Source organism: Hemitrygon akajei, chromosome 32 (assembly GCF_048418815.1).
Source record: "Hemitrygon akajei chromosome 32, sHemAka1.3, whole genome shotgun sequence".
Taxonomy (NCBI): Eukaryota; Metazoa; Chordata; class Chondrichthyes; order Myliobatiformes; family Dasyatidae; genus Hemitrygon; species Hemitrygon akajei.
Window position 1 is genome coordinate 18,434,681 of NC_133155.1, and position 23,453 is coordinate 18,458,133.

At 43.4% G+C, this 23,453-nt stretch overlaps 1 protein-coding gene across 4 annotated transcripts in view; it reads left to right on the forward strand.

Annotated features, from left to right (window-relative positions):
• The first annotated feature begins 3,769 nt into the window (after positions 1–3,769).
• Positions 3,770–23,453, forward strand: part of LOC140719543 (interferon alpha-inducible protein 27, mitochondrial-like) — a 47,005-nt gene continuing 27,321 nt past the window's right edge. For 2 of the 4 annotated variants that reach the window (XM_073034225.1, XM_073034227.1), the window contains exons 1-2: positions 3,770–3,796; positions 19,179–19,483. In XM_073034225.1, the coding sequence (XP_072890326.1) occupies positions 19,403–19,483 (81 nt within the window). In that variant the 5' untranslated portion in view covers positions 3,770–3,796; positions 19,179–19,402. Of the gene's footprint in view, positions 3,797–4,786; positions 4,854–16,376; positions 16,475–19,178; positions 19,484–23,221; positions 23,280–23,453 lie in introns of those variants that run through there. The other 2 variants (XM_073034228.1, XM_073034226.1) reach the window with 2 other exon arrangements.

Sequence of the window (23,453 nt, forward strand, 5' to 3'; positions counted from 1 at the left end):
AGTGACTGATGAACAAGGACTCCTAGATCTCTTTGTATTTCACCCTTACCTAACTCTACACCGTTCAGATAATAATCCGCCTTCCTGTTCTCACTCCCAAAGTGGATAACCTCACACTTATTCACATTAAACGTCATCTGCCAAGTATCTGCCCACTCACCCAGCCTATCCAAGTCACCCTGAATTCTCCTAACATCCTCATCATATGTCACACTACCACCCAGCTTAGTATCATCAGCAAATTTGCTGATGTTATTCTCAATGCCTTCATCTAAATCGTTGACGTAAATTGTAAACAGCTGTGGTCCCAATACCGAGCACCGTGGCACCCCACTAGTCACCAGCTGCCATTCCGAGAAACACCCATTCACCGCTACCCTTTGCTTTCTATCTGCCAACCAGTTTTCTATCCATGTCAATGTCTTCCCCCCAATGCCCTGAGCTTTGATTTTACCCACCAAGCTCCTATGTGGGACCTTATCAAATGCCTTCTGAAAATCGAGGTACACTACATCCACTGGATCTCCCCCATCTAACTTCCTGGTTACATCCTCGAAAAACTCCAACAGATTAGTCAAGCATGATTTACCCTTGGTAAATCCATGCTGGCTTGGCCCAATCCTATCACTGCTATCTAGATATGCCACTATTTCATCCTTAATAATGGACTCTAGTATCTTCCCCACCACCGATGTCAGGCTGACAGGTCGATAGTTCTCTGTTTTCTCCCTCCCTCCTTTTTTAAAAAGTGGGACAACATTAGCCATTCTCCAATCCTCAGGAACTGATCCTGAATCTAAGGAACATTGGAAAATGATTACCAATGCATCCGCAATTTCCAGGGCCACCTCCTTTAGTACCCTAGGATGCAGACCATCTGGACCTGGGGATTTGTCAGCCTTCAGTCCCATCAGTCTACTCATCACCGTTTCCTTCCTAATGTCAATCTGTTTCATTTCCTCTGTTACCCTATGTCCTTGGCCCATCCATACATCTGGGAGATAGCTTGTGTCTTCCTTAGTGAAAACAGATCTAAAGTACTCATTAAATTCTTCTGCCATTTCTCTGTTTCCCATAACAATTTCACCCAATTCATTCTTCAAGGGCCCAACATTGTTCTTAACTATCTTCTTTCTCTTCACATACCTAAAAAAGCTTTTGCTATCTTCCTTTATATTCCTGGCTAGCTTGCCTTCGTACCTCATTTTTTCTCCCCGTATTGTCTTTTTTGTTAAGTTCTGTTGTTCCTTAAAAACTTCCCAATCATCTGTCCTCCCACTCACCTTAGCTCTGTCATACTTCCTTTTTTTTTAATGCTATGCAATCTCTGACTTCCTTTGTCAACCACTGTGGCCCCTTTCCCCCCCTTTGAATCCTTCCTTCTCTGGGGGATGAACTGATTTTGCACTGGGCAAAATCAACACTTGTCAACACAAGCAACACTTGTCCAAGAGTAGTAAGTCAACAGATCTACCAGTGACAAGGTATAGTCTAACTTGGAACTTCACCTCTTTTGTTGTTTTCCCTGCCACTAGAGTCCTCTCCCCCCCCCCCACCACAGCCCCTCTGCTCTGTCCCCTCTCCTCTCGCCCCTCCCAACAAGATGACACCAGTGGCCAACAGCGTCATCTTGCAGACAGTTCACAAAATTACTTCTTTTACTTCTCCTTCGTTCAAATATAACTCTACTCCTGGTATGTAATGCAATTGGAACTGGTGATTTACACATTCAGTGTGTGTTTTCAGCGAAGACTGGTGCTGCCTGCAGTCGGCTAGCAGTGCAGTGCTGAACTGAACCAGACTGAAAGAACACACACACAATGCTGGAGGAACTCAACAGGCCAGGAATCATCTACAGAAAAGAAAAACAGTCAGCATTTCGGGCTGAGACCCTTCATCAGGGCACAAATCTCCAACTTCCGGTAATTCCATCCCCCTCCCTTCCCCCATCCCAGTTTCACTCTGCCTCCTCCTCTAGCTGCCTATCACCTCTCTCATGATTCTGCCTTCTTCTACTACCCATGGTGCTTTCCCCTTACATTCCTTCTTCACCTCTCCTGCCTATCCCCTCCCTGCTTCCCCTCCCCCACCCCTTGATCTTTTCTCTGATTGGTTTTTCACCTGGCACCTACCAGCCTTCTCCTTCCTACCCTCCCCCCACCTTCCTTATAGGGCCTGTGCCCCCTTCCTCTTCAGTCCTGACGAAGGGTCTCGGCCCGAAATGTTGACTGTTCGTTTCCACAGATGCTGCCCGACCTGCGGAGTTCCTCCAGCTTGTTTGTATGTGTTGCTTTGACCCCAGCATCTGCAGTGTACTTTGTGTTTACAAATCATGATGAAGTGTCTTGGGCTGAAACATTGACTGTTCACTCTTTTCCATAGACACTGCCTGACCCGCTGAGTTGCTCCAGCGTTTTGTATGTGCTACTTGCTATTTCCTGATTCTGCAGATGTTCACATGTTTGAACTAAACTGATTACTCCTGGACTCCTCTCACAAGCAAGAGAAAATCTACAGATGCTGGAAATCCGAGCAATACACAAAAAATGCTTGAGGAACTCAGCAGGCCAGGCAGCATCAATGGAAAAGAGTATGGTCGACATTTCGGGCCGAGACCCTTCATTCACGAGTCCTGCTGAAGGGTCTCAGCCCGAAATGTCGACTGTACTCTTTTCCATAGATGCTGCCTGGCCTGCTGAGTTCCTCAAGCATTTTGTGTGTGTTGACTCTTGGACTCCTGGTTTGATGTTTGATATTCTGTATGTTGTTGGCTCCCTTTTTGCCCTTTGCGCAATGAATTATTTTTTCACGCATTGGGTGTTCCATGTTGCTTCCTTGTTTCAAGTCAAGTCACTTTTTATTGTCATTTCGACCATAACTGCTGGTACAGTACACAGTAAAAACGAGACAACGTTTTTCAGGACCATGGTTCTACATGAAGCAATACAAAAACTACCCTGAACTATGTTAAAACAACACAGAAAAAACTACACCAGGCTACATACCTACCCAGGACTGCATGAAGTGCACAAAACAGTGAAGGCATTACGATAAATAATAAACAAGACAATAGACACAGTCAAAGGCAGTGTCAGTCCAGGCTCTGGGTATTGAGGAGTCTGATGGCTTTGGGGAAGAAACTGTTACATAGTCTGGTAGTGAGAGCCCGAATGCTTCGGTGCCTTTTCCCAGATGGCAGGTGGGAGAAGAGTTTATATGAGGGGTGTGTGGGGTCCTTCATAATGCTGTTTGCTTTGCGGATGCAGCGTGTAGTGTAAATGTCTTTGATGGCGGGAACAGAGACCCTGACGATCTTCTCAGCTGACCTCACTATCCGCTGCAGGGTCTTGTGATCTGAGGTGGTACAATTTCCAAACCAGGCAGTGATGCAGCTGCTCAGGGTGCTCTCAATACAACCCCTGTAGAATGTGGTGAGGATGGGGGGTGGGAGATGGACTTTCCTCAGCCTTCACAGAAAGTGGAGACGCTGCTGGGCTTTCTTTGCTGTGGAGCTGGTGCTGGCTGCCTGCAGGAGAACAACTCTCAAAGTTGAATTCTGTACACATACTTTGAATCTTTTTTCACACACATTTGCAGCTCTGATAGAAAATACAGGGAAACAATGCAACTACAGACATCTGGCGATTTCCATAAATTGCAGAGTTAGGAATGTGTTGTTCTGAAAAGGAAGTGAAACTGACCTTCTGATATGCTGCCAAAAGAAATCGGGCTGTGTGCAGATTTCCAATGAAACAAAACTAAAGGAACAGTCTGACCCTGAATCAACATCAATAAGGTAGTGTATAATCCTTTTGTTTTCTAGCAAAACTTGTGTAATTATTTTCTGAAGGCAACATTAATACTTGATGAAAAGGTTGACTGTGATAAGATGAAGGCCAAAGTTGTCCGCGTAACAATTGATTTTCTTGCTGACATTTGGAAACTGAAAGGAAACAAAAGAGCACGCTGGATCAGTGAAGTGTTCTTCTCAAATTTCAAGTTTCAAGCGAATCTGTAAATAATGAGTGAGCATTCTAAAACCCAGATTTTTTTTAAATCTTAAAATTTCAGGAGGGTGGAAAGTTGGGAAAGTCAGGTCAGGCAACATCTGTGGGAGGAAAGGAATTTTGTGTCAAAACCTTGAGCACACGGATGTCCTGAAGCAACTCTCTAGTTCTCCCTCTCATTGCAACTTATTTGCTAGTTCCAATAAAGAGCCAGTTGCCTGAATAACGATAATTGTCTTTCTACAAATGTTATGTAACCCTCTGAGCATTTCCAGTATCAATTTTTGCTTGCATTTTCCAGATCCTGCAGCTATTACTTCAAATACTTTAGAGCCCCTCCTTTTTTAGCACAGGAATTGTTAACTTACAAAGAAATTGTTGAAAATTAACCTCTGCTGTACATATCTATTAATTATCTTTACAGTTGAATAAATAGCATAGAAATTGAAATGGTATGATCACAGATAATATTCTGCCCTCATTGCAATCTCATCCAATAGGAGAGAAAACATTTGCCTGCCTAGTAAACAAATCTATGATCATAAGCAGAAATTGCCCAGAATAATTAACAGCACATTTGCTTTTTCATTGGTTTCTGATAAGCAGCAAGAGTATTTATTCAGTTAGTTTCACTTCATTTGTGTACAGTGAGAGCAAAAATGCACAAATCTAAGACAAAGTGTCCTGCGTTCCTCAGCACCTGTAGTCAATAGTAGTACAAAGATGAGTTTTTGGATTCATATCTTCAGCTGTCCAAGGAATTCTGATGCAGCAAATGGGAATTTCTAATCAGATCCCTGAGGTAAACTTGGTTTCATGATCGTGGATAAGCTTTAACATTGAAAGGTAAGCATTTATATATTGCATAGTGTTGCCATACAACGATTCATAATGAAAATATTGCAACTTTGCTTATTCCATGATTCCAATTGTGTATTGCTGACAACGTTAGTGTTTCAGGATCAGAATTCAGAATCAGAATCAGGTTTAATGTCACCGGCATATATCGTGAAATTTGTTGACTTTACAATGCAACATAATATAGAGAAAAACCATGAATTACGGTAAATATAAAATAGTTAAATAAATAGTGCAAAAATAGAAATTAAAAAGTAGTGTGGTAGTGTTCATGGGTTCAATGTCCATTCAGAAATTGACATCAGAAGAAAGAAGCTCTTCCTGAATCGCTGAGTGAGTGCCTTCACACTTCTGTACCTCCTCCCTGATGGTAACAATGAGAGCAAGGTATAATCTGGGTAATGGAGGTCCTCAATGATAAACGCTGCCTTTCTGAGGCATCACTCCTTGAAGATGTCCTGGATACTGCGGAGGCTAGTGCCCATGATGGAGCTGACTATGTTACAATTCTCTGCAGCTTACTTCAGTCCTACGCCAGACAGTGGTGCAGCCAGTTAGAATGCTCTTCATGGTACAACTGTAGAAATTTACAAGTGTTTTAGGTGACATGACCAATCTCCTCAAACTCCTAATGAAATATAGCCACTGTCGTGCCTTCTTTGTAGCTGCATCAATATATTGGGTCCAGGTTAGGTCCTCAGAGACCATTGTCCTTCCTCAATTGTTCTTGAGATGCTGGTGGTGAAGGCATTTTACAGTGTGATTGTTAGAGATTGCCAGGTTTTAGACTCAGTGACAATATAAATCAAATCAGGGCAATATGGGATTAGAGAAGGACTTGCTAGTGATGGCATTCCCATATCCTGCTGCATTTATCTTTCTTGCTAATAGGGTCTGCAGGTTGAGGAGATGGTACAGGAGCAGCTTAGGTGAGCAACTTTGCAAGTGTTACATATTGTAGTCACTATGTGTTGGTAGTGAGGTGAATAAATGTTTAACGGACTGCTAGTCAATGGATTACTTTTTTCTGGATGGTGTCAAACTTCATGAGAGTTGTTGAAATTAGTTTCTTGCAGGCTGTTGGAGAGAATTCCAGTACATTGCTGACATTTAAATAGTGGAAAGTATTTGGAGGGTCTGTTCAGCCTCTGGTTAATGATTTTGGGGATGTAAGTGACATTGAATGGCATAGATAGGCCAGCAGACTCTCTCTCTCAGTGAAGACACCTGGCTACTTAATGGCACAGCTGAAAGTTTAAAGGTGAAAGGTTTTTAAAGATTAGCTTTATTTCTCATTGAAACATACAGTGAAATACACAAAATGCTAGTGGAACACAGCAGGCCAGGCAGTATCTATAGGGAGAAGCGCTGTCGACGTTTCGGGCCGACACCCTTCGACAGGACGAAGGGTCTCAGCCCGAAACATCGACCGTGCTTCTCCCTATAGATGCTTCCTGGCCTGCTGTGTTCCACCGGCATTTTGTGTGTGTTGTTGTTTGAATTTCCAGCATCTGCAGATTTCCTCGTGTATACAGTGAAATACATTGTTTGCATCAAATTAAATCAGCGAGGGTGTACCGGACAGCCAACAAATCATGTTACGCTTCTGGTGCCAACAAAGCATGTCTCTATCTCGCTAACCCTAACCGTACATCCTTGGAATGTGGGAGGAAACTGGAGAACCTGGGTCAAACCCATGCTGGCATGGGGAGAAGGTGCAAAGTTCTTACAGAGGGCAGTGAAAGTTGAATCCAGATTTTATAGCTGGCACTGTAAAGCATTGCGCTAACCGCTACGCTATCATGACACCCTGGGTCTTGGTGCAGATGGCACTTCACTTGCTGAAGTATTCCGCACTTCCATTCTTACAATGAACGGAGAACCAGTGAGGTGGCAGCTGGAGTTAGTTGCTCTTAAGAGTGAGGTATCTGAAATTGAGAACGATACGGACAGGGTAGACAGCAGGAATCTTTTCCCTACATCAGAGGTAGATCAAATTAGAGGATACATATTTAGCATGAGGGGGGAAAGTGCTTCAGAGAGGATATGAGGAATTCTTCACCCAGAAATTGTGAGTGCCGGGAATGTTCTGCCTGAGATAGTGATTGGAACTGACCACTGACAGCATTTAACATGGGCCTGGATGAGGTCTTGAGAGACTTAATCATAGAGGGCTATTGTTTGGATGCCTTGGGCTGAATAGCTTGTTTTCATGCTCTGTGATTCAGTGATCCTGTACTGCGCTGAGTCATAGTCATATGACTCAGAAACAGAAAACACAGGAACAGGCCCTTTGGCCCATGCCGAACCACTTGAACTGCCTGCTCCCATCGGCCGACACCAGGACCATAGCCCTCCATATCCCTGCCATCCAAGTACTTATCCAAACTTCCCTTAAAAGCTGAAATCAACCTCACGTGCTTGGCAGCTTGTTCCACACTCTCACAACCCTCTGAGTGAAAAAGTTTCCTCTTATGTTTCCCCTTGAACTTTTCCCCTTTCACCCTTAAACGATGGCTTGTCTAGTCCCACCCAACCTCAGTGGAAAAAGCCTGCTTGTATTTACCCTATCTATACCCCTCATAATCTTGTATACCTCGACCAAATCTCCTCTCAATCTTCTACATTCCAAGGAATAAAGTCCTAACCTATTCAATCTTTCCTTATAACACAGGTCCTCCAGACTTGGCAACATCCTGATAAATTTTCTCTGTACTCTTTCAACCTTGTTTACATCTGTTCTGTAAAAAAAAACAGAGCATCGGGAGCAAACTCACATAATCATGGGAGGAAGGTAAAAATTCCTTAAAGGCAGAAGTTTTGAGACCAAAACTGCACAAAGTACTTCCAATTAGGCCTCACCAATGTCAATAGACAATAGACAATAGACAATAGGTGCAGAAGTAGACCATACGGCCCTTCGAGCCTGCACCGCCATTTTGAGATCATGGCTGATCAACTACTATCAATACCTGGTTCCTGCCTTGTCCCCATATCCCTTGATTCCCCTATCCACAAGATACCTATCTAGCTCCTTCTTGAAAGCATCCAGAGAATTGGCCTCCACTACCTTCCGAGGCAGTGCATTCCAGACCCCCACAACTCTCTGGGAGAAGAAGTTTTTCCTTAACTCTGTCCTAAATGACCTACCCCTTATTCTCAAACCATGCCCTCTGGTACTGGACTCTCCCAGCATCTGGAACATATTTCCTGCCTCTATCTTGTCTAATCCCTTAATAATCTTATATTTATCAATCAGATCCCCTCTCAATCTCCTTAATTCCAGCGTGTACAAGCCCAGTCTCTCTAACCTCTCTGCGTAAGACAGTCCAGACATCCCAGGAATTAACCTCGTGAATCTACGCTGCACTTCCTCTACAGCTAGGATGTCCTTCCTTAACCCTGGAGACCAAAACTGTACACAATACTCCAGGTGTGGTCTCACCAGGGCTCTGTACAAATGCAAGAGGATTTCCTTGCTCTTGTACTCAATTTCCTTTGTAATAAAGGCCAACATTCCATTAGCCTTCTTCACTGCCTGCTGCACTTGCTCATTCACCTTCAGTGACTGATGAACAAGGACTCCTAGATCCCTTTGTATTTCTCCCTTACCTAACTCTACACTGTTCAGATAATAATCTGCCTTCCTGTTCTTACTCCCAAAGTGGATAACCTCACACTTATTCACATTAAACGTCATCTGCCAAGTATCTGCCCACTCACCCAGCCTATCCAAGTCACCCTGAATTCTCCTAACATCCTCATCATATGTCACACTACCACCCAGCTTAGTATCATCAGCAAATTTGCTGATATTATTCTCAATGCCTTCATCTAAATCGTTTTCGTAAATTGTAAACAGCTGTGGTCCCAATACCGAGCCCTGTGGCACCCCACTTTCACCACCTGCCATTCCGAGAAACACCCATTCACCGCTACCCTTTGCTTTCTATCTGCCAACCAGTTTTCTATCCATGTCAATGTCTTCCCCCCAATGCCCTGAGCTTTGATTTTACCCACCAATCTCCTATGTGGGACCTTATCAAATGCCTTCTGAAAATCGAGGTACACTACATCCACTGGATCTCCCCCATCTAACTTCCTGGTTACATCCTCGAAAATCTCCAACAGATTAGTCAAACACCCTTGGTAAATCCATGCTGGCTCGGCCCAATCCTATCACTGCTATCTAGATATGCCACTATTTCATCCTTAATAATGGACTCTAGTATCTTCCCCACCACCGATGTCAGGCTGACAGGTCGATAGTTCTCTGTTTTCTCCCTCCCTCCTTTCTTAAAAAGTGGGATAACATTAGCCATTCTCCAATCCTCAGGAACTGATCCTGAATCTAAGGAACATTGGAAAATGATTACCAATGCATCCACAATTTCCAGGGCCACCTCCTTTAGTACCCTAGGATGCAGACCATCTGGACCTGGGGATTTGTCAGCCTTCAGTCCCATCAGTCTTCTCATCACCGTTTCCTTCCGAATGTCAATCTGTTTCATTTCCTCTGTTACCCTATGTCCTTAGCCCATCCATACCTCTGGGAGATTGCTTGTGTCTTCCTTAGTGAAAACAGATCTAAAGTACTCATTAAATTCTTCTGCCATTTCTCTGTTTCCCATAACAATTTCACCCAATTCATTCTTCAAGGGCCCAACATTGTTCTTAACTATTTTCTTTCTCTTCACATACCTAAAAAAGCTTTTGCTATCCTCCTTTATATTCCTGGCTAGCTTGCGTTCGTACCTCATTTTTTCTCCCCGTATTGTCTTTTTAGTTAAGTTCTGTTGTTCCTTAAAAACTTCCCAATCACCTGTCCTCCCACTCACCTTAGCTCTATCATATTTCCTTTTTTTTTAATGCTATGTGATCTCTGACTTCCTTTGTCAACCACTGTGGCCCCTTTCCCCCCTTTGAATCCTTCCTTCTCTGAGGGATGAACTGATTTTGCACCTTGTGCATTATTCCCAAGAATACCTACCATTGCTGTTCCACTGTCTTTTCTGCTAGGCTATCTGTCCAGTCAACTTTGGCCAGCTCCTCCCTCATGGCTCCATAGTTTCCCCCGTTCAACTGCAACACTGACACCTCCGAGCTGCCCTTATCCTTCTCAAATTGCAGATAAAAGCTTATCATATTATGATCACTACCTCCTAATGGCTCCTTTACTGCAAGATCGCTTATCAAATCCTATTCATTACATAAGACTAAATCCAGAATAGTCTTGTCCCTGGTTGGCTCTCGTACAAGCTGTTCCAAGAATGCATCCCGTAGGCACTCTACAAACTCCCTATCCTGTGGTCCAGCACCAACCTGATTCTCCCAGTTCACCTGCATGTTGAAATCCCCCATAACTACTGCGACATTACCTTTGCCACATGCCAATGTTAACTGCCTATTCAACTTGCACCCAATATCCATGCTACTGTTTGGTGGCCTGTAGACAACACCCATTTGGGTCCTTTTGCCCTTACTGTTCCTCAGTTCTATCCACACAGACTCTACTTCTCCTGACCCTATGTCCCCCCTTGCAAAGGACTGAATCTCATTCCTCACCAACAGGGCCACCCCACCCCCTCTGCCCACATTTCTGTCCCTATGATAGTGCGTATACCCTTGTACATTCATTTCCCAGGTCTGATCTCCCTGCAGCCATGTCTCCGTTATCCCAACAACATCATAGTTACCCATTCGCACCTGGGCTTCAAGCTCATCCGCCTTATTTCTGACACTTCTGGCATTCAGATATAGAATTTTTAACCCATTTCTCCTCTCTCTGTATGAATCGCTGCCTATTGTGCTTAACCCAGCTCCCTGAACTCCCATCGGGCTATATGCCCCTAGAATTTTGTTGTCCTTCCTAAATTTACTTATTCTTTCAACACATTTAACTCCATGTTCCGTCAGACCATCCCTCTGTACATGTGTCCTTCTTATCACTTGTTCCACCTCACCTTTCTCTACTACACACTTAATATTCCGGAACCGTGTAGTCCTCACCTGTCCTTTATTCTTCCTCTCACTATCCTCTCTCACATTCTGGATCCCCGCCCCCTGCAAATTTAGTTTAAACCCCCCCAAGAAGCACTAGCAAACTTCCCTGCAAGAATGTTAGTACCGCTCCAGTTCAGGTGTAAACCGTCCCTTCGGAACAGATCCCACCTTCCCTGGAACAAAGCCCAATTATCTACAAACCTGAAGCCCTCCCTCCTGCACCATCCTCTCAGCCACGTATTAATCTTTATAATCTTTCTGTTCCTTGCCTCACTCGCACGTGGCACAGCATGTCACAGTACGTCTTATGCAACTTCAACATGACATCCCATCTCCTGTCCACTGTACTTTGATTCATGAAAGCCAATGTGCCACAAGCTTTCTTAACAACCCAATCTACCTGTGATGTCACTTTAAATGAATTATGGGCCTGCACTCCCAGATCCCTTTGTTCTACCACACGTAGCAGTGCCCTACCATTCACTGTATAAGATCTACCCTGCTAACCTGTGCAACTCCTGCAGCGAAATACTGCGACTGAGATGATCAACATCTGCAGCAACAATGATCTTTCTCTGTGTGAGATATGAGTCCAGCTACTGGAGTGCCTCTCCTTTGGACCAGCCAGGGCACTTTGATGTTATACTTTGTCAAATCATGCCTTAATATCAAGGACAGTTTGTCTTATCGCTCATCATACCTCTGAAACCCATTCTTTTGATCGAAGTTTGGACCAAAGATATGGCGAAGTTTGGAAACAAGTATTTTCTTGTGAAACCGAAACTGAGAGTTAGCAGAGCCTAAAGACATTATTCTGATGAGGTCCTTCAGTTACGTTCTGGGGCTGGTGGAATTGACCTTCAGTAACCTTCCTCTGCATAATTTATGGTACTAATTATTAACGTGTTTTCTCCTTGATATCACTTGTCTTTAGTTTTAGCAGGGCATCTAGACAATGAAAAATCAAGCCCTGCTTTGATTTCAAGGACAATCACTCTTACCTCACCTTGGGAATTCGGCATGTGGTCCATCTTTGGAACAAGGCTGCGATGTGGTCTGCAGTGAAACCCAGACTGAATATTGATGAGTAGGCATTAGGGAGCATTGTTAATGACATGGATACATGGGGGTTAGCACATCGCCTTTCAGCGCCCACTGTAAGATCGAAGTTCGATTCCTGCCGTTGCCTTTAAAGAATCTGTACCTTCATCCCGTGGTTGTGTGAGTTTCCTCTAGATGTTCCCATTTTTTCCCATGCTCCAAACACATACAGATAAGGGTCAATGAGTTGTGGATGTGTTAAGTTGGCGCCAGAAGCGTGGTGACACTTGTGGGCTGCCCAGCACAATCCTCGCTGATTTGATTCATCGCAAGTGACACATTCTACTGTATGATTCGATGCGCATGTGCCAAATACAGCTAATCTTTTACCTCTACCTTTTGAATTTGCTAATGATTGGAAGAAAACTGTCAGGTAATTAGCTAGATTGTATTCATCTTGCTTTTTGAATTGAGTTCATCTAAATGTGCAATGTGCAATCATAGTAATTTATAATAAATAGAACAGTCAATGTAACAGAATCCACTCAAATCAGCGTGAGTTAATCAGTTTGATGGCTTAGTGGAAGAAGCTGTCCCGGAGCCTGTTGGTCCTGGCTTTTATGCTGCGGTACCGTTTCCCGGATGGTAGTAGCTGGAAACTACCAGATGGTAGTAGTGGTTGGGGTGACTTGGGCCCCCAGTGATCCTACACACCTTTATACACACCTGGCTTTGTAACCGTCCTGAATCATGGGATGTTCACAACTACAGATGCGCTGGGCTGTCCGCACCACTCTCTGCAGTGTCCTGCAATTAAGGGAGGTAGAATTCCCAAACCAGGCAGTGATGCAGCCCAGTCAGGATGCTGTCAATTGTGCAAGCTTTTGGCAACTATCCACATTGTTGAGTAATTTGTTGTATTGCATTGGTACTGGAAAAGCATACTACAGGCTTTGATTTATGTCATATTTTCAGTCATTTCTTGATATCATGTTGACTGAATCCATTTAGCTGAAATTGGCCGTGATGCAGATCTCTGGAGGAAGCCAATTTGGAGCATCCTCTTGGCAATTCTGGTTGAGCCTGATTGGAAATGATTCAGCCTTGCCTCCAACACTGTTGGAATGGTACATTCGAGAAGCTTCCTCTCCCATTAGCTGTTTAATTATTTTCGACTAAACGTAGTGGGACTGTAAAAGGACAATCCGATCTGTTGATGTGACATCCTAAACTTTTCCATTTATAAAGAGGTCAAATTTCTATTTGCTTTCTCTTGATATATCAGGGCAATTCAGCCGGAGGTGGGCAAATAGGCTCTAAACATCACCGAATTTTTAAAATTGCTAAACTACTCGGTGCCTCTGTTTTCCAAAATTGTTCCTGCCGATTCAATTTATCCACGTCAGTCCCTGCTTGCGTGGCTGTTTATGGAAGTGTCACATTCTGACAGGGATGCTCATTCTCATCGATAAGCAGCCGCATTTTGAACATCTTTTCAACTCCGAACCAAAGGCTTAAATCAAACAGCAATACAGACGGTAGCAAGCCAGAGCAACCCACACTAAATGCTGAAGGAACTCAGCAGGTCAGGCTGCATCCAAGGAAATGAATAAACAGTCAATGTTTTAGGTCAAGGCCCTTCATCAGGATAACGTTTCAGTAGAGATTAGTGGATTCAGAATTAGAGAAATCAGGATCAGGTTTATTATCACTGGCATACAGTCGTTATTCCTCTCTGCACTTTGTGGTGCATCAGGAGGCAACTTCTTTAGCATCTTTTTAGTCTGTTTTTTCACAAGGCAGAGTTGCTAGCTCAGCGCTCAACCCAGCACAGATGGAAAACCTGCAAGGAGCCGGTTGGATTCGAACCTAGAACCCCTCGCCTTGAAGTCTAGTGCGGGTGTTACTACCCCACCGGCTGCCACTGACATCATGATATATGTTGTTTTGTGGCTGCTGTACTGCGCAATACATCAAATTACCATAAGTTATGAAAATAAATAAACAGTGCAAACATAAATAATGAGCTAGAGTTCACTGGTTGATGGACCATGCAGAGATCTGATGGTGGGGGGAAAGAAGTTGTTCTTAAAACACTAACTGTGGACATTCAAAAGATTTATAAGAAAAAGAAAAGATTAGCTTTATTTGTCGCATGTACATTGAAACATTCAGATCATTACTTCCTCCATAACTATTTCCTTCAGTGAGCTGTAATCGTCACAAGACGACATTGGTTGGTGAGGCATCATGAGGTTTAGATGGAGCTCAAGGCCTTCTGGAACTTTTCGACAGGTTGCAATCATCACAATCTCTCAGGCAGGGGCCAATAACAACAAGCAAGGTGTAAGTGGAATGGCCATTGTGTGAGTGGGCTGGTGTCAGAGTGGTCAGGCGTTGGATTATCAGGCTTAGAGGAGAACAGGCGCAGTCTAGAACTTAAGCTGGAGAGGTCTGAGGTACAACAAGTGCAGGCAGGATGGTAGTTAGGGCACTGGAATCCCTGTGAGATGTGGGATTTCAGGGTACGTTCTTGCTGATGACTACATCTGCAGGAAGTGCGCTAAACTTCAGCTCCTGACTGGCAAGGTCAAGGAACTGGAAAAAGAGCTGGTCGGCAGTCAGTCTTCACGGGTTGGGCCAGAGGCCGCGAGTCGGCCATCACTCCCCACGGCCTGAGTTCAGACTGTCGCTGTCCTCAATGCTGACAGAGGATGTTCTCGAAATTCCGAGACATATGTGATTATTGGTGTGGACTGCAGTTTATATTGGTCTCCTTCAGATTAGCTGTGTTTCCGTACTTGTTTCCGATTGGCAGGTGGGCGACATGTTACTTTTTTTTGCACAAAGAAAGGATTGAGGATTTGAGACTGGGTGGAGTTTTTATGTGTGATTGTGGTAAACTATGTATACCTGTCTGGACACGCCCCTCTGCTGACTGCTCCTGTGGCTCCTCCCACAGACCCCTGTATAAAGGCGATTGGAGGCACTGCTCCCCCCTCAGTCTCCAGGATGTTGTGTGGTCGTTTCTTGCAGCTAATAAAAGCCTATCATTCACCTCCCGTCTCCGAGAGTTACTGATGGTGCATGGATCTGTTTGATTTCTTTTGTGTGAGAGAGTTTGAGGGGCTTCATGTTATTGTCACTGTCTTTTTTATGCGGGAGGGGCTTGGAGGTTAGGGGTTAGCTGCTGATTCCGGGTTTGTAATCTGTTAGTTTTTGCGCTGGGGGGGGCTTCGGGTTTGCGAGTTCTGTTTGTTTTTCTTCATCGTGCGGGGGGGGGGGGGTTCTGTCTTTCCTTTCAATGACTTTCATGGGGTTTTTTTTGTATTTCATGGCTGTCTGGAGAAGACGAACCCCAGGGTTGTATTCTGCATTCATACATTCATAATAAACTTGAACCTTTGAACCTTTGGATGGACTCAGGAGGCAGAAAACCTCATGAAGGAGACATTTAATGCGGCGGTCACACCCAGAGTGCAGACTTCAGATAGTAGATGGGTGACCACCAGTTGAAGTAAGGGGAGTAAGCAGCCAGTGCAGGATTCCCCTGTGACTGTTCTCCTCAGAATCAAGAATACCCGTTTGGTTATTGCTGGGAGGGTGACCTGTAAGGTACAGAAGTAGCAACCAGGCCAGTGGTACTATTGCCCGCTCTGCAATTCTGTCCTATCCACTGCCTATCCTTCCTGACAGTCTCACTGTACACTACCTTTGCTTGTAAACCAACATCCCATTCCTCAGCCCTGTCACTCCAGTTCCCACCCCCATGCCAAATCAGTTTAAGCGCTCCCCAACAGCTCCAGCAAACCTACCCGCAAGGATATTGGTCCCGCTAGGGTTCAGGTGTAGCCTGACTCTTTTGTACAGATCATAGCGTCCCCAGAAGAGAACCCAATGATCCATAAATCTGAAATCCTGCCCCCGCACCAGTGCCTCAGCCAAGCATTCATCTGCCAATTTATCTTATTCTTGCGCTCACTAGCACACAGCACAGGCTGCAATCCAGAGATTGTTACCCTGGTGTGTCTTAATGGATGATCCATAGGTGAAAACTTTGATTTGGGGTCTCCTTGGCAACACTGTTGACACTGGCTGGCCTGTAAGTGGATGAGTAGCTTGTGACACTCTTTAAGTCTTCTTATATCCTTTGTAATTTGTGTTCCCGTGACCAGAAACAGAAGTGTGCCATGAAGGGTGAAGCTTTAAAATTACTTTCCAGTATTTAGGAAGAGTTTTGACCATGATGACATAAATCGTGTACCTTGTTCTTTATGCCCCACTTTTCATTGTGCTGAGGCAATTTCTCCCAGTCTCTCTCTGTCAATGGGCGGGACTGTTGACATTAGGCATAAAAATGTTAAACCTACTTTGTCTTATTATGACTTCGGTTGGTTGTGCTAATGTGGCAGGGTGATGGTCAACAGCATTCTATCTCTATTTATCGAGATACAGTGTGGGAAGGGCCCCTTGTGGCCCCTCGAACCGTGCCGCCCAGCAATCTGCTAATTTCACCCTGGCCTAATCACAGGACAATTTACAATTGCCAATCAGCTTACCAACCGGTATGTCTTTGGACTGTGGGTGGAAACCAGAGCACCTGGAGGAAACTCAAATGGTGAAGGGAGACCCTACAAACTCCTCGCAAGCAATGGAGGGAATTGAACGTGGGTCACCTCTCCTCTGAAGCTTTGCGCGAACCACAGACGACTAAAGAGCAATACATTACATATTTGAGTTGGAGTTTATTGCTAAGCAGGAAGGAGTGTAGAGATTTCAATATTTCAATAATACATGGGTCATAATAATTATTGTTTGATTAAGCATGCTTTGTTTGTTTATATAATTCACTACAGATTATAAGTAAGAAGGGTGTGAATACCACCATGTCATATGTACATGCCTCACTAAAGGAAGGAAATTTAAGTAAACATCCCTGGTGCCTGTGCTTTTCCTTCAGTTAGTTTCTGGAGTTACAATATATAACAGGGAGGTCATACAGACACCTTCCACACAGCGCTGGAATTGAACTCCAAACTCTGGACTATCCCTGAGCAGTAGCGGTGCTGCACTAACCACTACGCTATTGTGATTTGAGGAAATAACAGGCAAGCTTATTCAAAGGAGAGTCAGTAGATGTTATATCCTTGGATTTTCAGAAGGCTTTTGACAAAGTGCCACATCGGAGGCTGCTTAACAAGGTAAGAGCCCATGCTATTACAAGAAAGATTCTGACATAGATAGAGCATTGGCTGACTGACAGGAAGCAAAGAGCAAGAATAAAGGGGACTATACTGGTTGGCTGCCGGTGATTAGTGGTGTTCTGCAGTGGTTAGTTTAGGGACTGCTTCTTTTCACATTATATGTCAATGATTTGGATAATGGAATCGATTGCTTTGTGGCCATGTTTGCAGATGGTACAAAGATAGATAGAGATAGTGTTGTGAAAGCAGAGTGTCTGCAGAAGGACTTAGGCAGAATGGGAGAGAGGGCAAAGAAGAGGCAGATGGAATATATTGTGTGTGAGTGTATGGCCATGCTCTTCGGTAGAAGGAATATTTTCCAAACTGGAAGAAATTTCAAAAATCGGAGATGCAAAGGGACTTAGGAGCCCTTACGCAGGATTCCCTAAAGGAGAACTTGCAGGTTGAGTCAGTGGTAAGGAAGGTAAATGCAGTGCCAGCATTCATTTCGAGAGGACTGGAATATGAAAGCAAAGGTGTAATGCTGAAGCTTTATAATGTTTTCGTCAGACCGCACCTTGAGTGTTGTGAGTAATTTTGGGCTCTTTGTTAGAAGAAAAGATGCGCCGACATTGGAGAGGGTCCAGAGGAAGTTCACATGAATCATTCCAGGAATGAAAGGGTTAACTTGTGAGGCGTGTTTGTTGGCTCTGGGCCTGTACTTGCTGGAGTTTAGAAGAAAGAAGATTTAGAACAATGAACAGAATGGCATTGAAGCCTTTTGAATATAGAAGGCCTAGAGTGGATGTGGAGAGGATGTTTCCTTTGTGGTAGAGTCTAGGATCAGATGGCATATGCTCAGAGTAGAGAGACATCCATTTAGAGCAAAGATGAGGAGAAATTTCTTTATCCAGAGCAGGGGTTTCCAACCTTTTTTTTATTCCATGGGCCCCTACCATTAACTGAGGGGTCTGTGAACCCTAGATTGGGAATCCCTCATCTAGATGGTAGTAAATCTGTGGAATTCATTGCCACCAATGGTTGTGGAAGCTGAGCTATGAGTATGTATAAAGTAGTGGCTGATAGGCTCTTGATTAGTCAGGGCATCAAAGGTCACAGGGAGAAGGCAGGAGAATAGGGTTGAGAGAGATAATTAATCAGCCATGGCAGAGCAGGCTTGATGGTCTGAATAGCCTAATTCTGCTCTTCTATTTTATGGTTTTATGATGTTACTTTGGTGAAGATGTCATGCCCTGGACGGTGAGGGTCTTTAATGATGGAAGAAGACTGTCTCATATGATAATTTTAATTAATTTCTGTGGCCACATAAATCCTAACATAGCTAGCACAATTTCAACTAAAAATACTCAGTCCATTGTACTGCTACCAAATGGTCCTCTATCATGACTCCACTCATGTCACCTTTTGAGTGTATGTCCAACTATAATTACAGTTATAAGAGTTTCATTTTCCAGCAGTATTTGAGAATTTAAAAGATAAATTGAGTTTGCATTGTCTAAGAAAAACAAATATTTTATCATGGCATTACTAATTTTCAATTTCCTTCATAGCACACCTCATTTTTATCAGGAAGTGGTAATGTTTGCAATGTTAAACCTTCTTTGAACACCTCAGGAAGTTGCTCTTGGGAAATCAACACACCCTTCCAGAACCAATTTATTTTCTTCAGAAAGGGCAGCAGCAAACAATCTAAACAATCTTCTCTTGAGGAATGGCGATGAGCATCACCCTGCCACATAGCACAAAGAACTGAAGTCATAATAGGATAATGTGGGTTTAACATGTTTATTCCAAATGTCCACAGTCCCGCCCACTGACGGAGAAAGTTTGGGAGAAATTGCCTCAGCACATTAATTTCCACAGCACAATGAAATGTAGGGCATAACTGGCAGGTACATGATTTACGTCATCATGGCTAAAGCCCTTAATAAACGCTGAAAAGTAATTTAAAAGCTTCACCCTGCATGACACACTTCTGCTCCTGGGTGTTATGGTCATGGTCCCACAAATTGCAATGGATATATGAAGATATATACAGCTTCACAAGCTACTTATCCACTTACAGGCCAGCCAGTGTCAACTGGGTTGCCAAGGAGACCTCACATCAAAGTTTTCACCTACTGATCATCCATTAAGACACTCCGGGGGAACAATCTCTGAGTTGCAGCCTGTGCCACGCGCTAGTGAGGGAAAACAAGAGAAAATTTTGATAAGGAATGGATATAAAAGTGGATGCTCCATGTGTGCTGGCAGCAGTAACTTCAGAGAATAACCATCGCAGATACGAACATGCATGACCCTGTGTGGAACAAATGGCGAGTGAATCGGGAACACGAGGAATGCCTGGCCAGCATAGATTCCTTTGCCCAGGTAATACCTTTGCTATTCTTTGACTATTCAGGAGAGTCAGGGGTACTTAGCAGGTGTGCACACCAAGGCATTTCGTGTATGAATTCGGGTATTTGTTAGTTTAAATAATAAAGATGCTTGTTGGTAAATACAGATCTCTCCGTGCCTCACTGATCATTATTACAAAGGGTAATTCTTATAACACATTGGAGAGGGTTCAAAGGAGGTTGATGTGAATGATTCAGGAAATGGAAGGGTTATCGTGTGTGAGCAAGGCTCTAGGCATGTACTCACTGTAAACACCTTTACAGTCCATTTGACCAGTATCATTGTTTAACGTGAGCATGGCTTTGGCTTTCAAAAAGATGTTGCAATTTTCCATGAGAGTGATCTGGGGGTCTGCATTGCAAGGTTGCTTGGATGTGAATGGGACAATGGCACAGTCAGTCACTCTGTTCCCTCACAGCTTCAACAGCCAGCTTCAGTTCTGATTTTAGCTGTTGTCTATGTGGAGTTTGAATGTTCTCTCTCTGACTGGATTAGGTTCCTCCAGCTATACTCCCACATCACAAAACATACAAGTCAAAGCTGTTGGGCTTACTCTGGAGTTAAAGACAGCAACCTGTCTTCTGATCTGAATATGGATTGCAGATTGAATTTAAGATGCAGCCCAGAACAATGGTCTTCTAGGGATAAGTTGTTTACTTGGGCTAAATTGTGTGTGTTCAGAGACAGAGGTGGTTAACATTCACTTCTGTTCTCTGGAGTGTTGGTGCAAAGATCTAGATGTTTAAAAGTTATATGCAAAGGAAGCACTAAGAATGCATTCTAACTATAGAAATTGTAGTGTTGTTACCTTTGATCATTAGCACATAAAAATGTGATGCAATGTTGGGTCAGGGAGCCTCTCTCCAGTGTGACTCTGAATACTGTCGGCATGTGTCTACCAAATACACGCTGCTGGTGGTTTTAGTTGACAGTCACAACAGTAGATTGGTTGACAATTGTGAATTAGCCCTGTGGAGGTGAAAGGAAGATTAAGGTGGGGTCGTGGGGAACAAGAGATAGGATAGGTTATAAGGAAATAATTGGGGTAATGGGATTGACAGAGAGCTGGTATAAACTCAATGGGCCAAATGGCCTCATATGTCATGGGGGATTTTGAGAATAATTAAGAAATTTTAGCAACATTTTTATGGGTTTATATGCTTCACCTTTTTTACACTTGATATTTGGCACTCAGAGAGAAAAATGCATTGCCTGTGACTTTGTCTGAGTAATCCTGCTCTTTAATTGTTTGATTAGGTGTTGGGTTGCCAATATGTCCCTATAATTTTGGAAAATAATATTCTACAGCTTCTAAAAGGCTAATGTAGCATTACATTTCTTGATATATCATCACAGCAATATAGAAGTATTAGCATTCACTGTGAATAGTAGATTAAAGCAATTCATATTTAGGGCAGAAAATTATAATTTACAATTCATGTCTCTTTTCTTGAAATGCTAATCTAAAGTTAGACAGATTGTCGCCGAAAATGAAGCCTTCCTATTCTTAGAGTTCTCCTTGGACTTAACAAAGTTCAAAGTAAATTTATCATCGAAGTACATATGTGTTACCATATATTACCTTGAGATTCATTCTCCTACAGACAGTTACAGGAGGAAAAAAGAAATGCAACAGAAGATTATGAAAATTTATACATAAGCAAAGATTGGCAACCATTGCACAAAATAAGACAAACTGTACAAATAAAATTAACACTGAGAACAAGAGTTGTTACGTTAATATTTGCACTCAGGAATTCGTATTTCAACCCTGTATCTGCTCTGGTTTGACAGAAAGCCACAAATACATGATGCATCAACTACAGTATATCCTATATTAAAATCCACTCACCCATTTGAAGACCACTCCATGAGTCACTTTAACAAAGCAATACACCATGTTGGTAACATATGCATGAAAAGCTTCAGATCATTGTCTGTGATGATATCGGATATTGGCTATGTTTAAGGCATGCTTGACCTTTCTATGACTTGGATGGCCTTCATCTGTACTTCCCCAAGCCCATTTACTGCTCTCCCTTATTTCTTCTCAGCTTTTCCTTACTGTGAAATACTTGTACAACTCTTGTCTTTAACGGTATGATAGGCCATCATTCATTCAGTGTGGTCCATGCACTAAGCATGAGTTGGCTTGCTGCATGAAGTTGTTCCACCTGCCTCCAATATGACTCTGCATTAATGATTTGACTTTCTGTTCAGTACTGAATGGTGAAGATAAGTGCCTAAAAATAAAGTGTTCTTTCACTAATTGTATTCTTCTTTCAAAACATAGTTGTCCTCTGTGGAATTTCAGTTATTTATTTTTGGATACACACTGTGATTGTCACATTACAGACAACACATAAAGTGTGCATTTCTCTGGGGAGTTAACCTTTCTCCTCCCATACAGACAGAATATCACTCTTTGGGTTTCTGAATCACTTCATACTTCTTTCTCTGCTCTGCGCTAAATAAAGATGAACTTTCTAGTGGCTTTATGCAGACCTATTAAAAACAACCACTCCTGGCGTCCATTTGATGTCCTGCATGGATTTTGCGTTTTAGTCATCATCGCTTATATACATAAGTGTGGAAATAGGAATAAAACTAGGCTCTTTCAAACCTAGGGGTAAATGGGTATAGTCTTACGATATGATGAAGAGAGTTCAGTTCAGTTCGAGGTAGTTAGTTGAGTAACGTTGGAGAGAGTGAGACAGGTGAGAGGTGATGCCGTCGACCTTCCCGTTGTCTTCCGAAGTCCTATTGTGGTCACCGACTATGACCATGATACGTACGACCGTTCTTCAGTGGTGGAATTATCACCCAGGCAAGGATGGACACACAAATAATTCCCCTCCGGTCGCACCTTTTCACACTGTGAGCCACTGATCGATTTCCCCGAATCGATCCGCCGAAACCCCACCTTCGTGTGGGTGCAACAAAGCTCATTCAGTGTCCGCACTGTGTGTCTCATGGTGTGTCTCGTCTGTGTAACAGCGGACGTGGCTTTTATCTTTCCATGTCGGACACCAGCTGTCCATCAACCTGCTCCGCCCACCACTTTCTCTTAATAGCAGCACAATCCATAGGGTCTATTCTGGATCCCGTTTCAACCTAGGTTTTCTCCTGACAGAGGGAATTACCAGCATTCGGAGATTTGTGCCCTGATGAAGGGTCTCAGCTCAAAATGCTGACCGTTTTTCTTTTCTGTAGATGATTCCTGGCCTGTTGAGTAAATCACCGGTTCCAATTGCACACATGCTAGGAGTAGAGACATATATGAAAGGAGGAAGAGAAGTAAAAGTAGTAATTTTGTGAACTGTCTGCAAGACGACGCTGTTGGCCGCTGGTGTCATCTTGTTGGGAGGGGCGAGAGGAGAGGGGACAGAGCGGAGGGGCTGAGGGGGAAGAGGACTCTAGTGGCAGGGAAAAGAACAAAAGAGGCGAAGTTCCAAGTTAGTCTACACCTTGTCACTGGTAGATCTCTTGACTTACTACTCTGGGACAAGTGTTGCTTGATCATCTCTCATTTCCCTAGATTTCTTGCTACAGCGGCATGCAAAAGTTTGGCCACCCCAGGTCAAAATTTCTGTTACTGTGAATAGCTAAGCGAGTAAAAGATGAACTGATTTCCAAAAGGCATAAAGTTCAAGATGAAACATTTCTTTAGTATTTTAAGCAAGATCACTTTTTTATTTCCATCTTTTACAGTTTCAAAATAACAAAAAAGGAAAAGGGCCGGAAGCAAAAGTTTGGGCACCCTTGCATGGTCAGTACTTAGTAACACCCCCTTTGGCAAGTATCACAGCTTGTAAATGTTTCTGTAGCCAGCTAACAGTCTTACAATTCTTGTTTGGGGGATTTTCACCCATTCTTCCTTGCAAAGGGCTTCTAGTTCTGTGAGATTCATGGGCCGTCTTGCATGCACTGCTCTTTTGAGGTC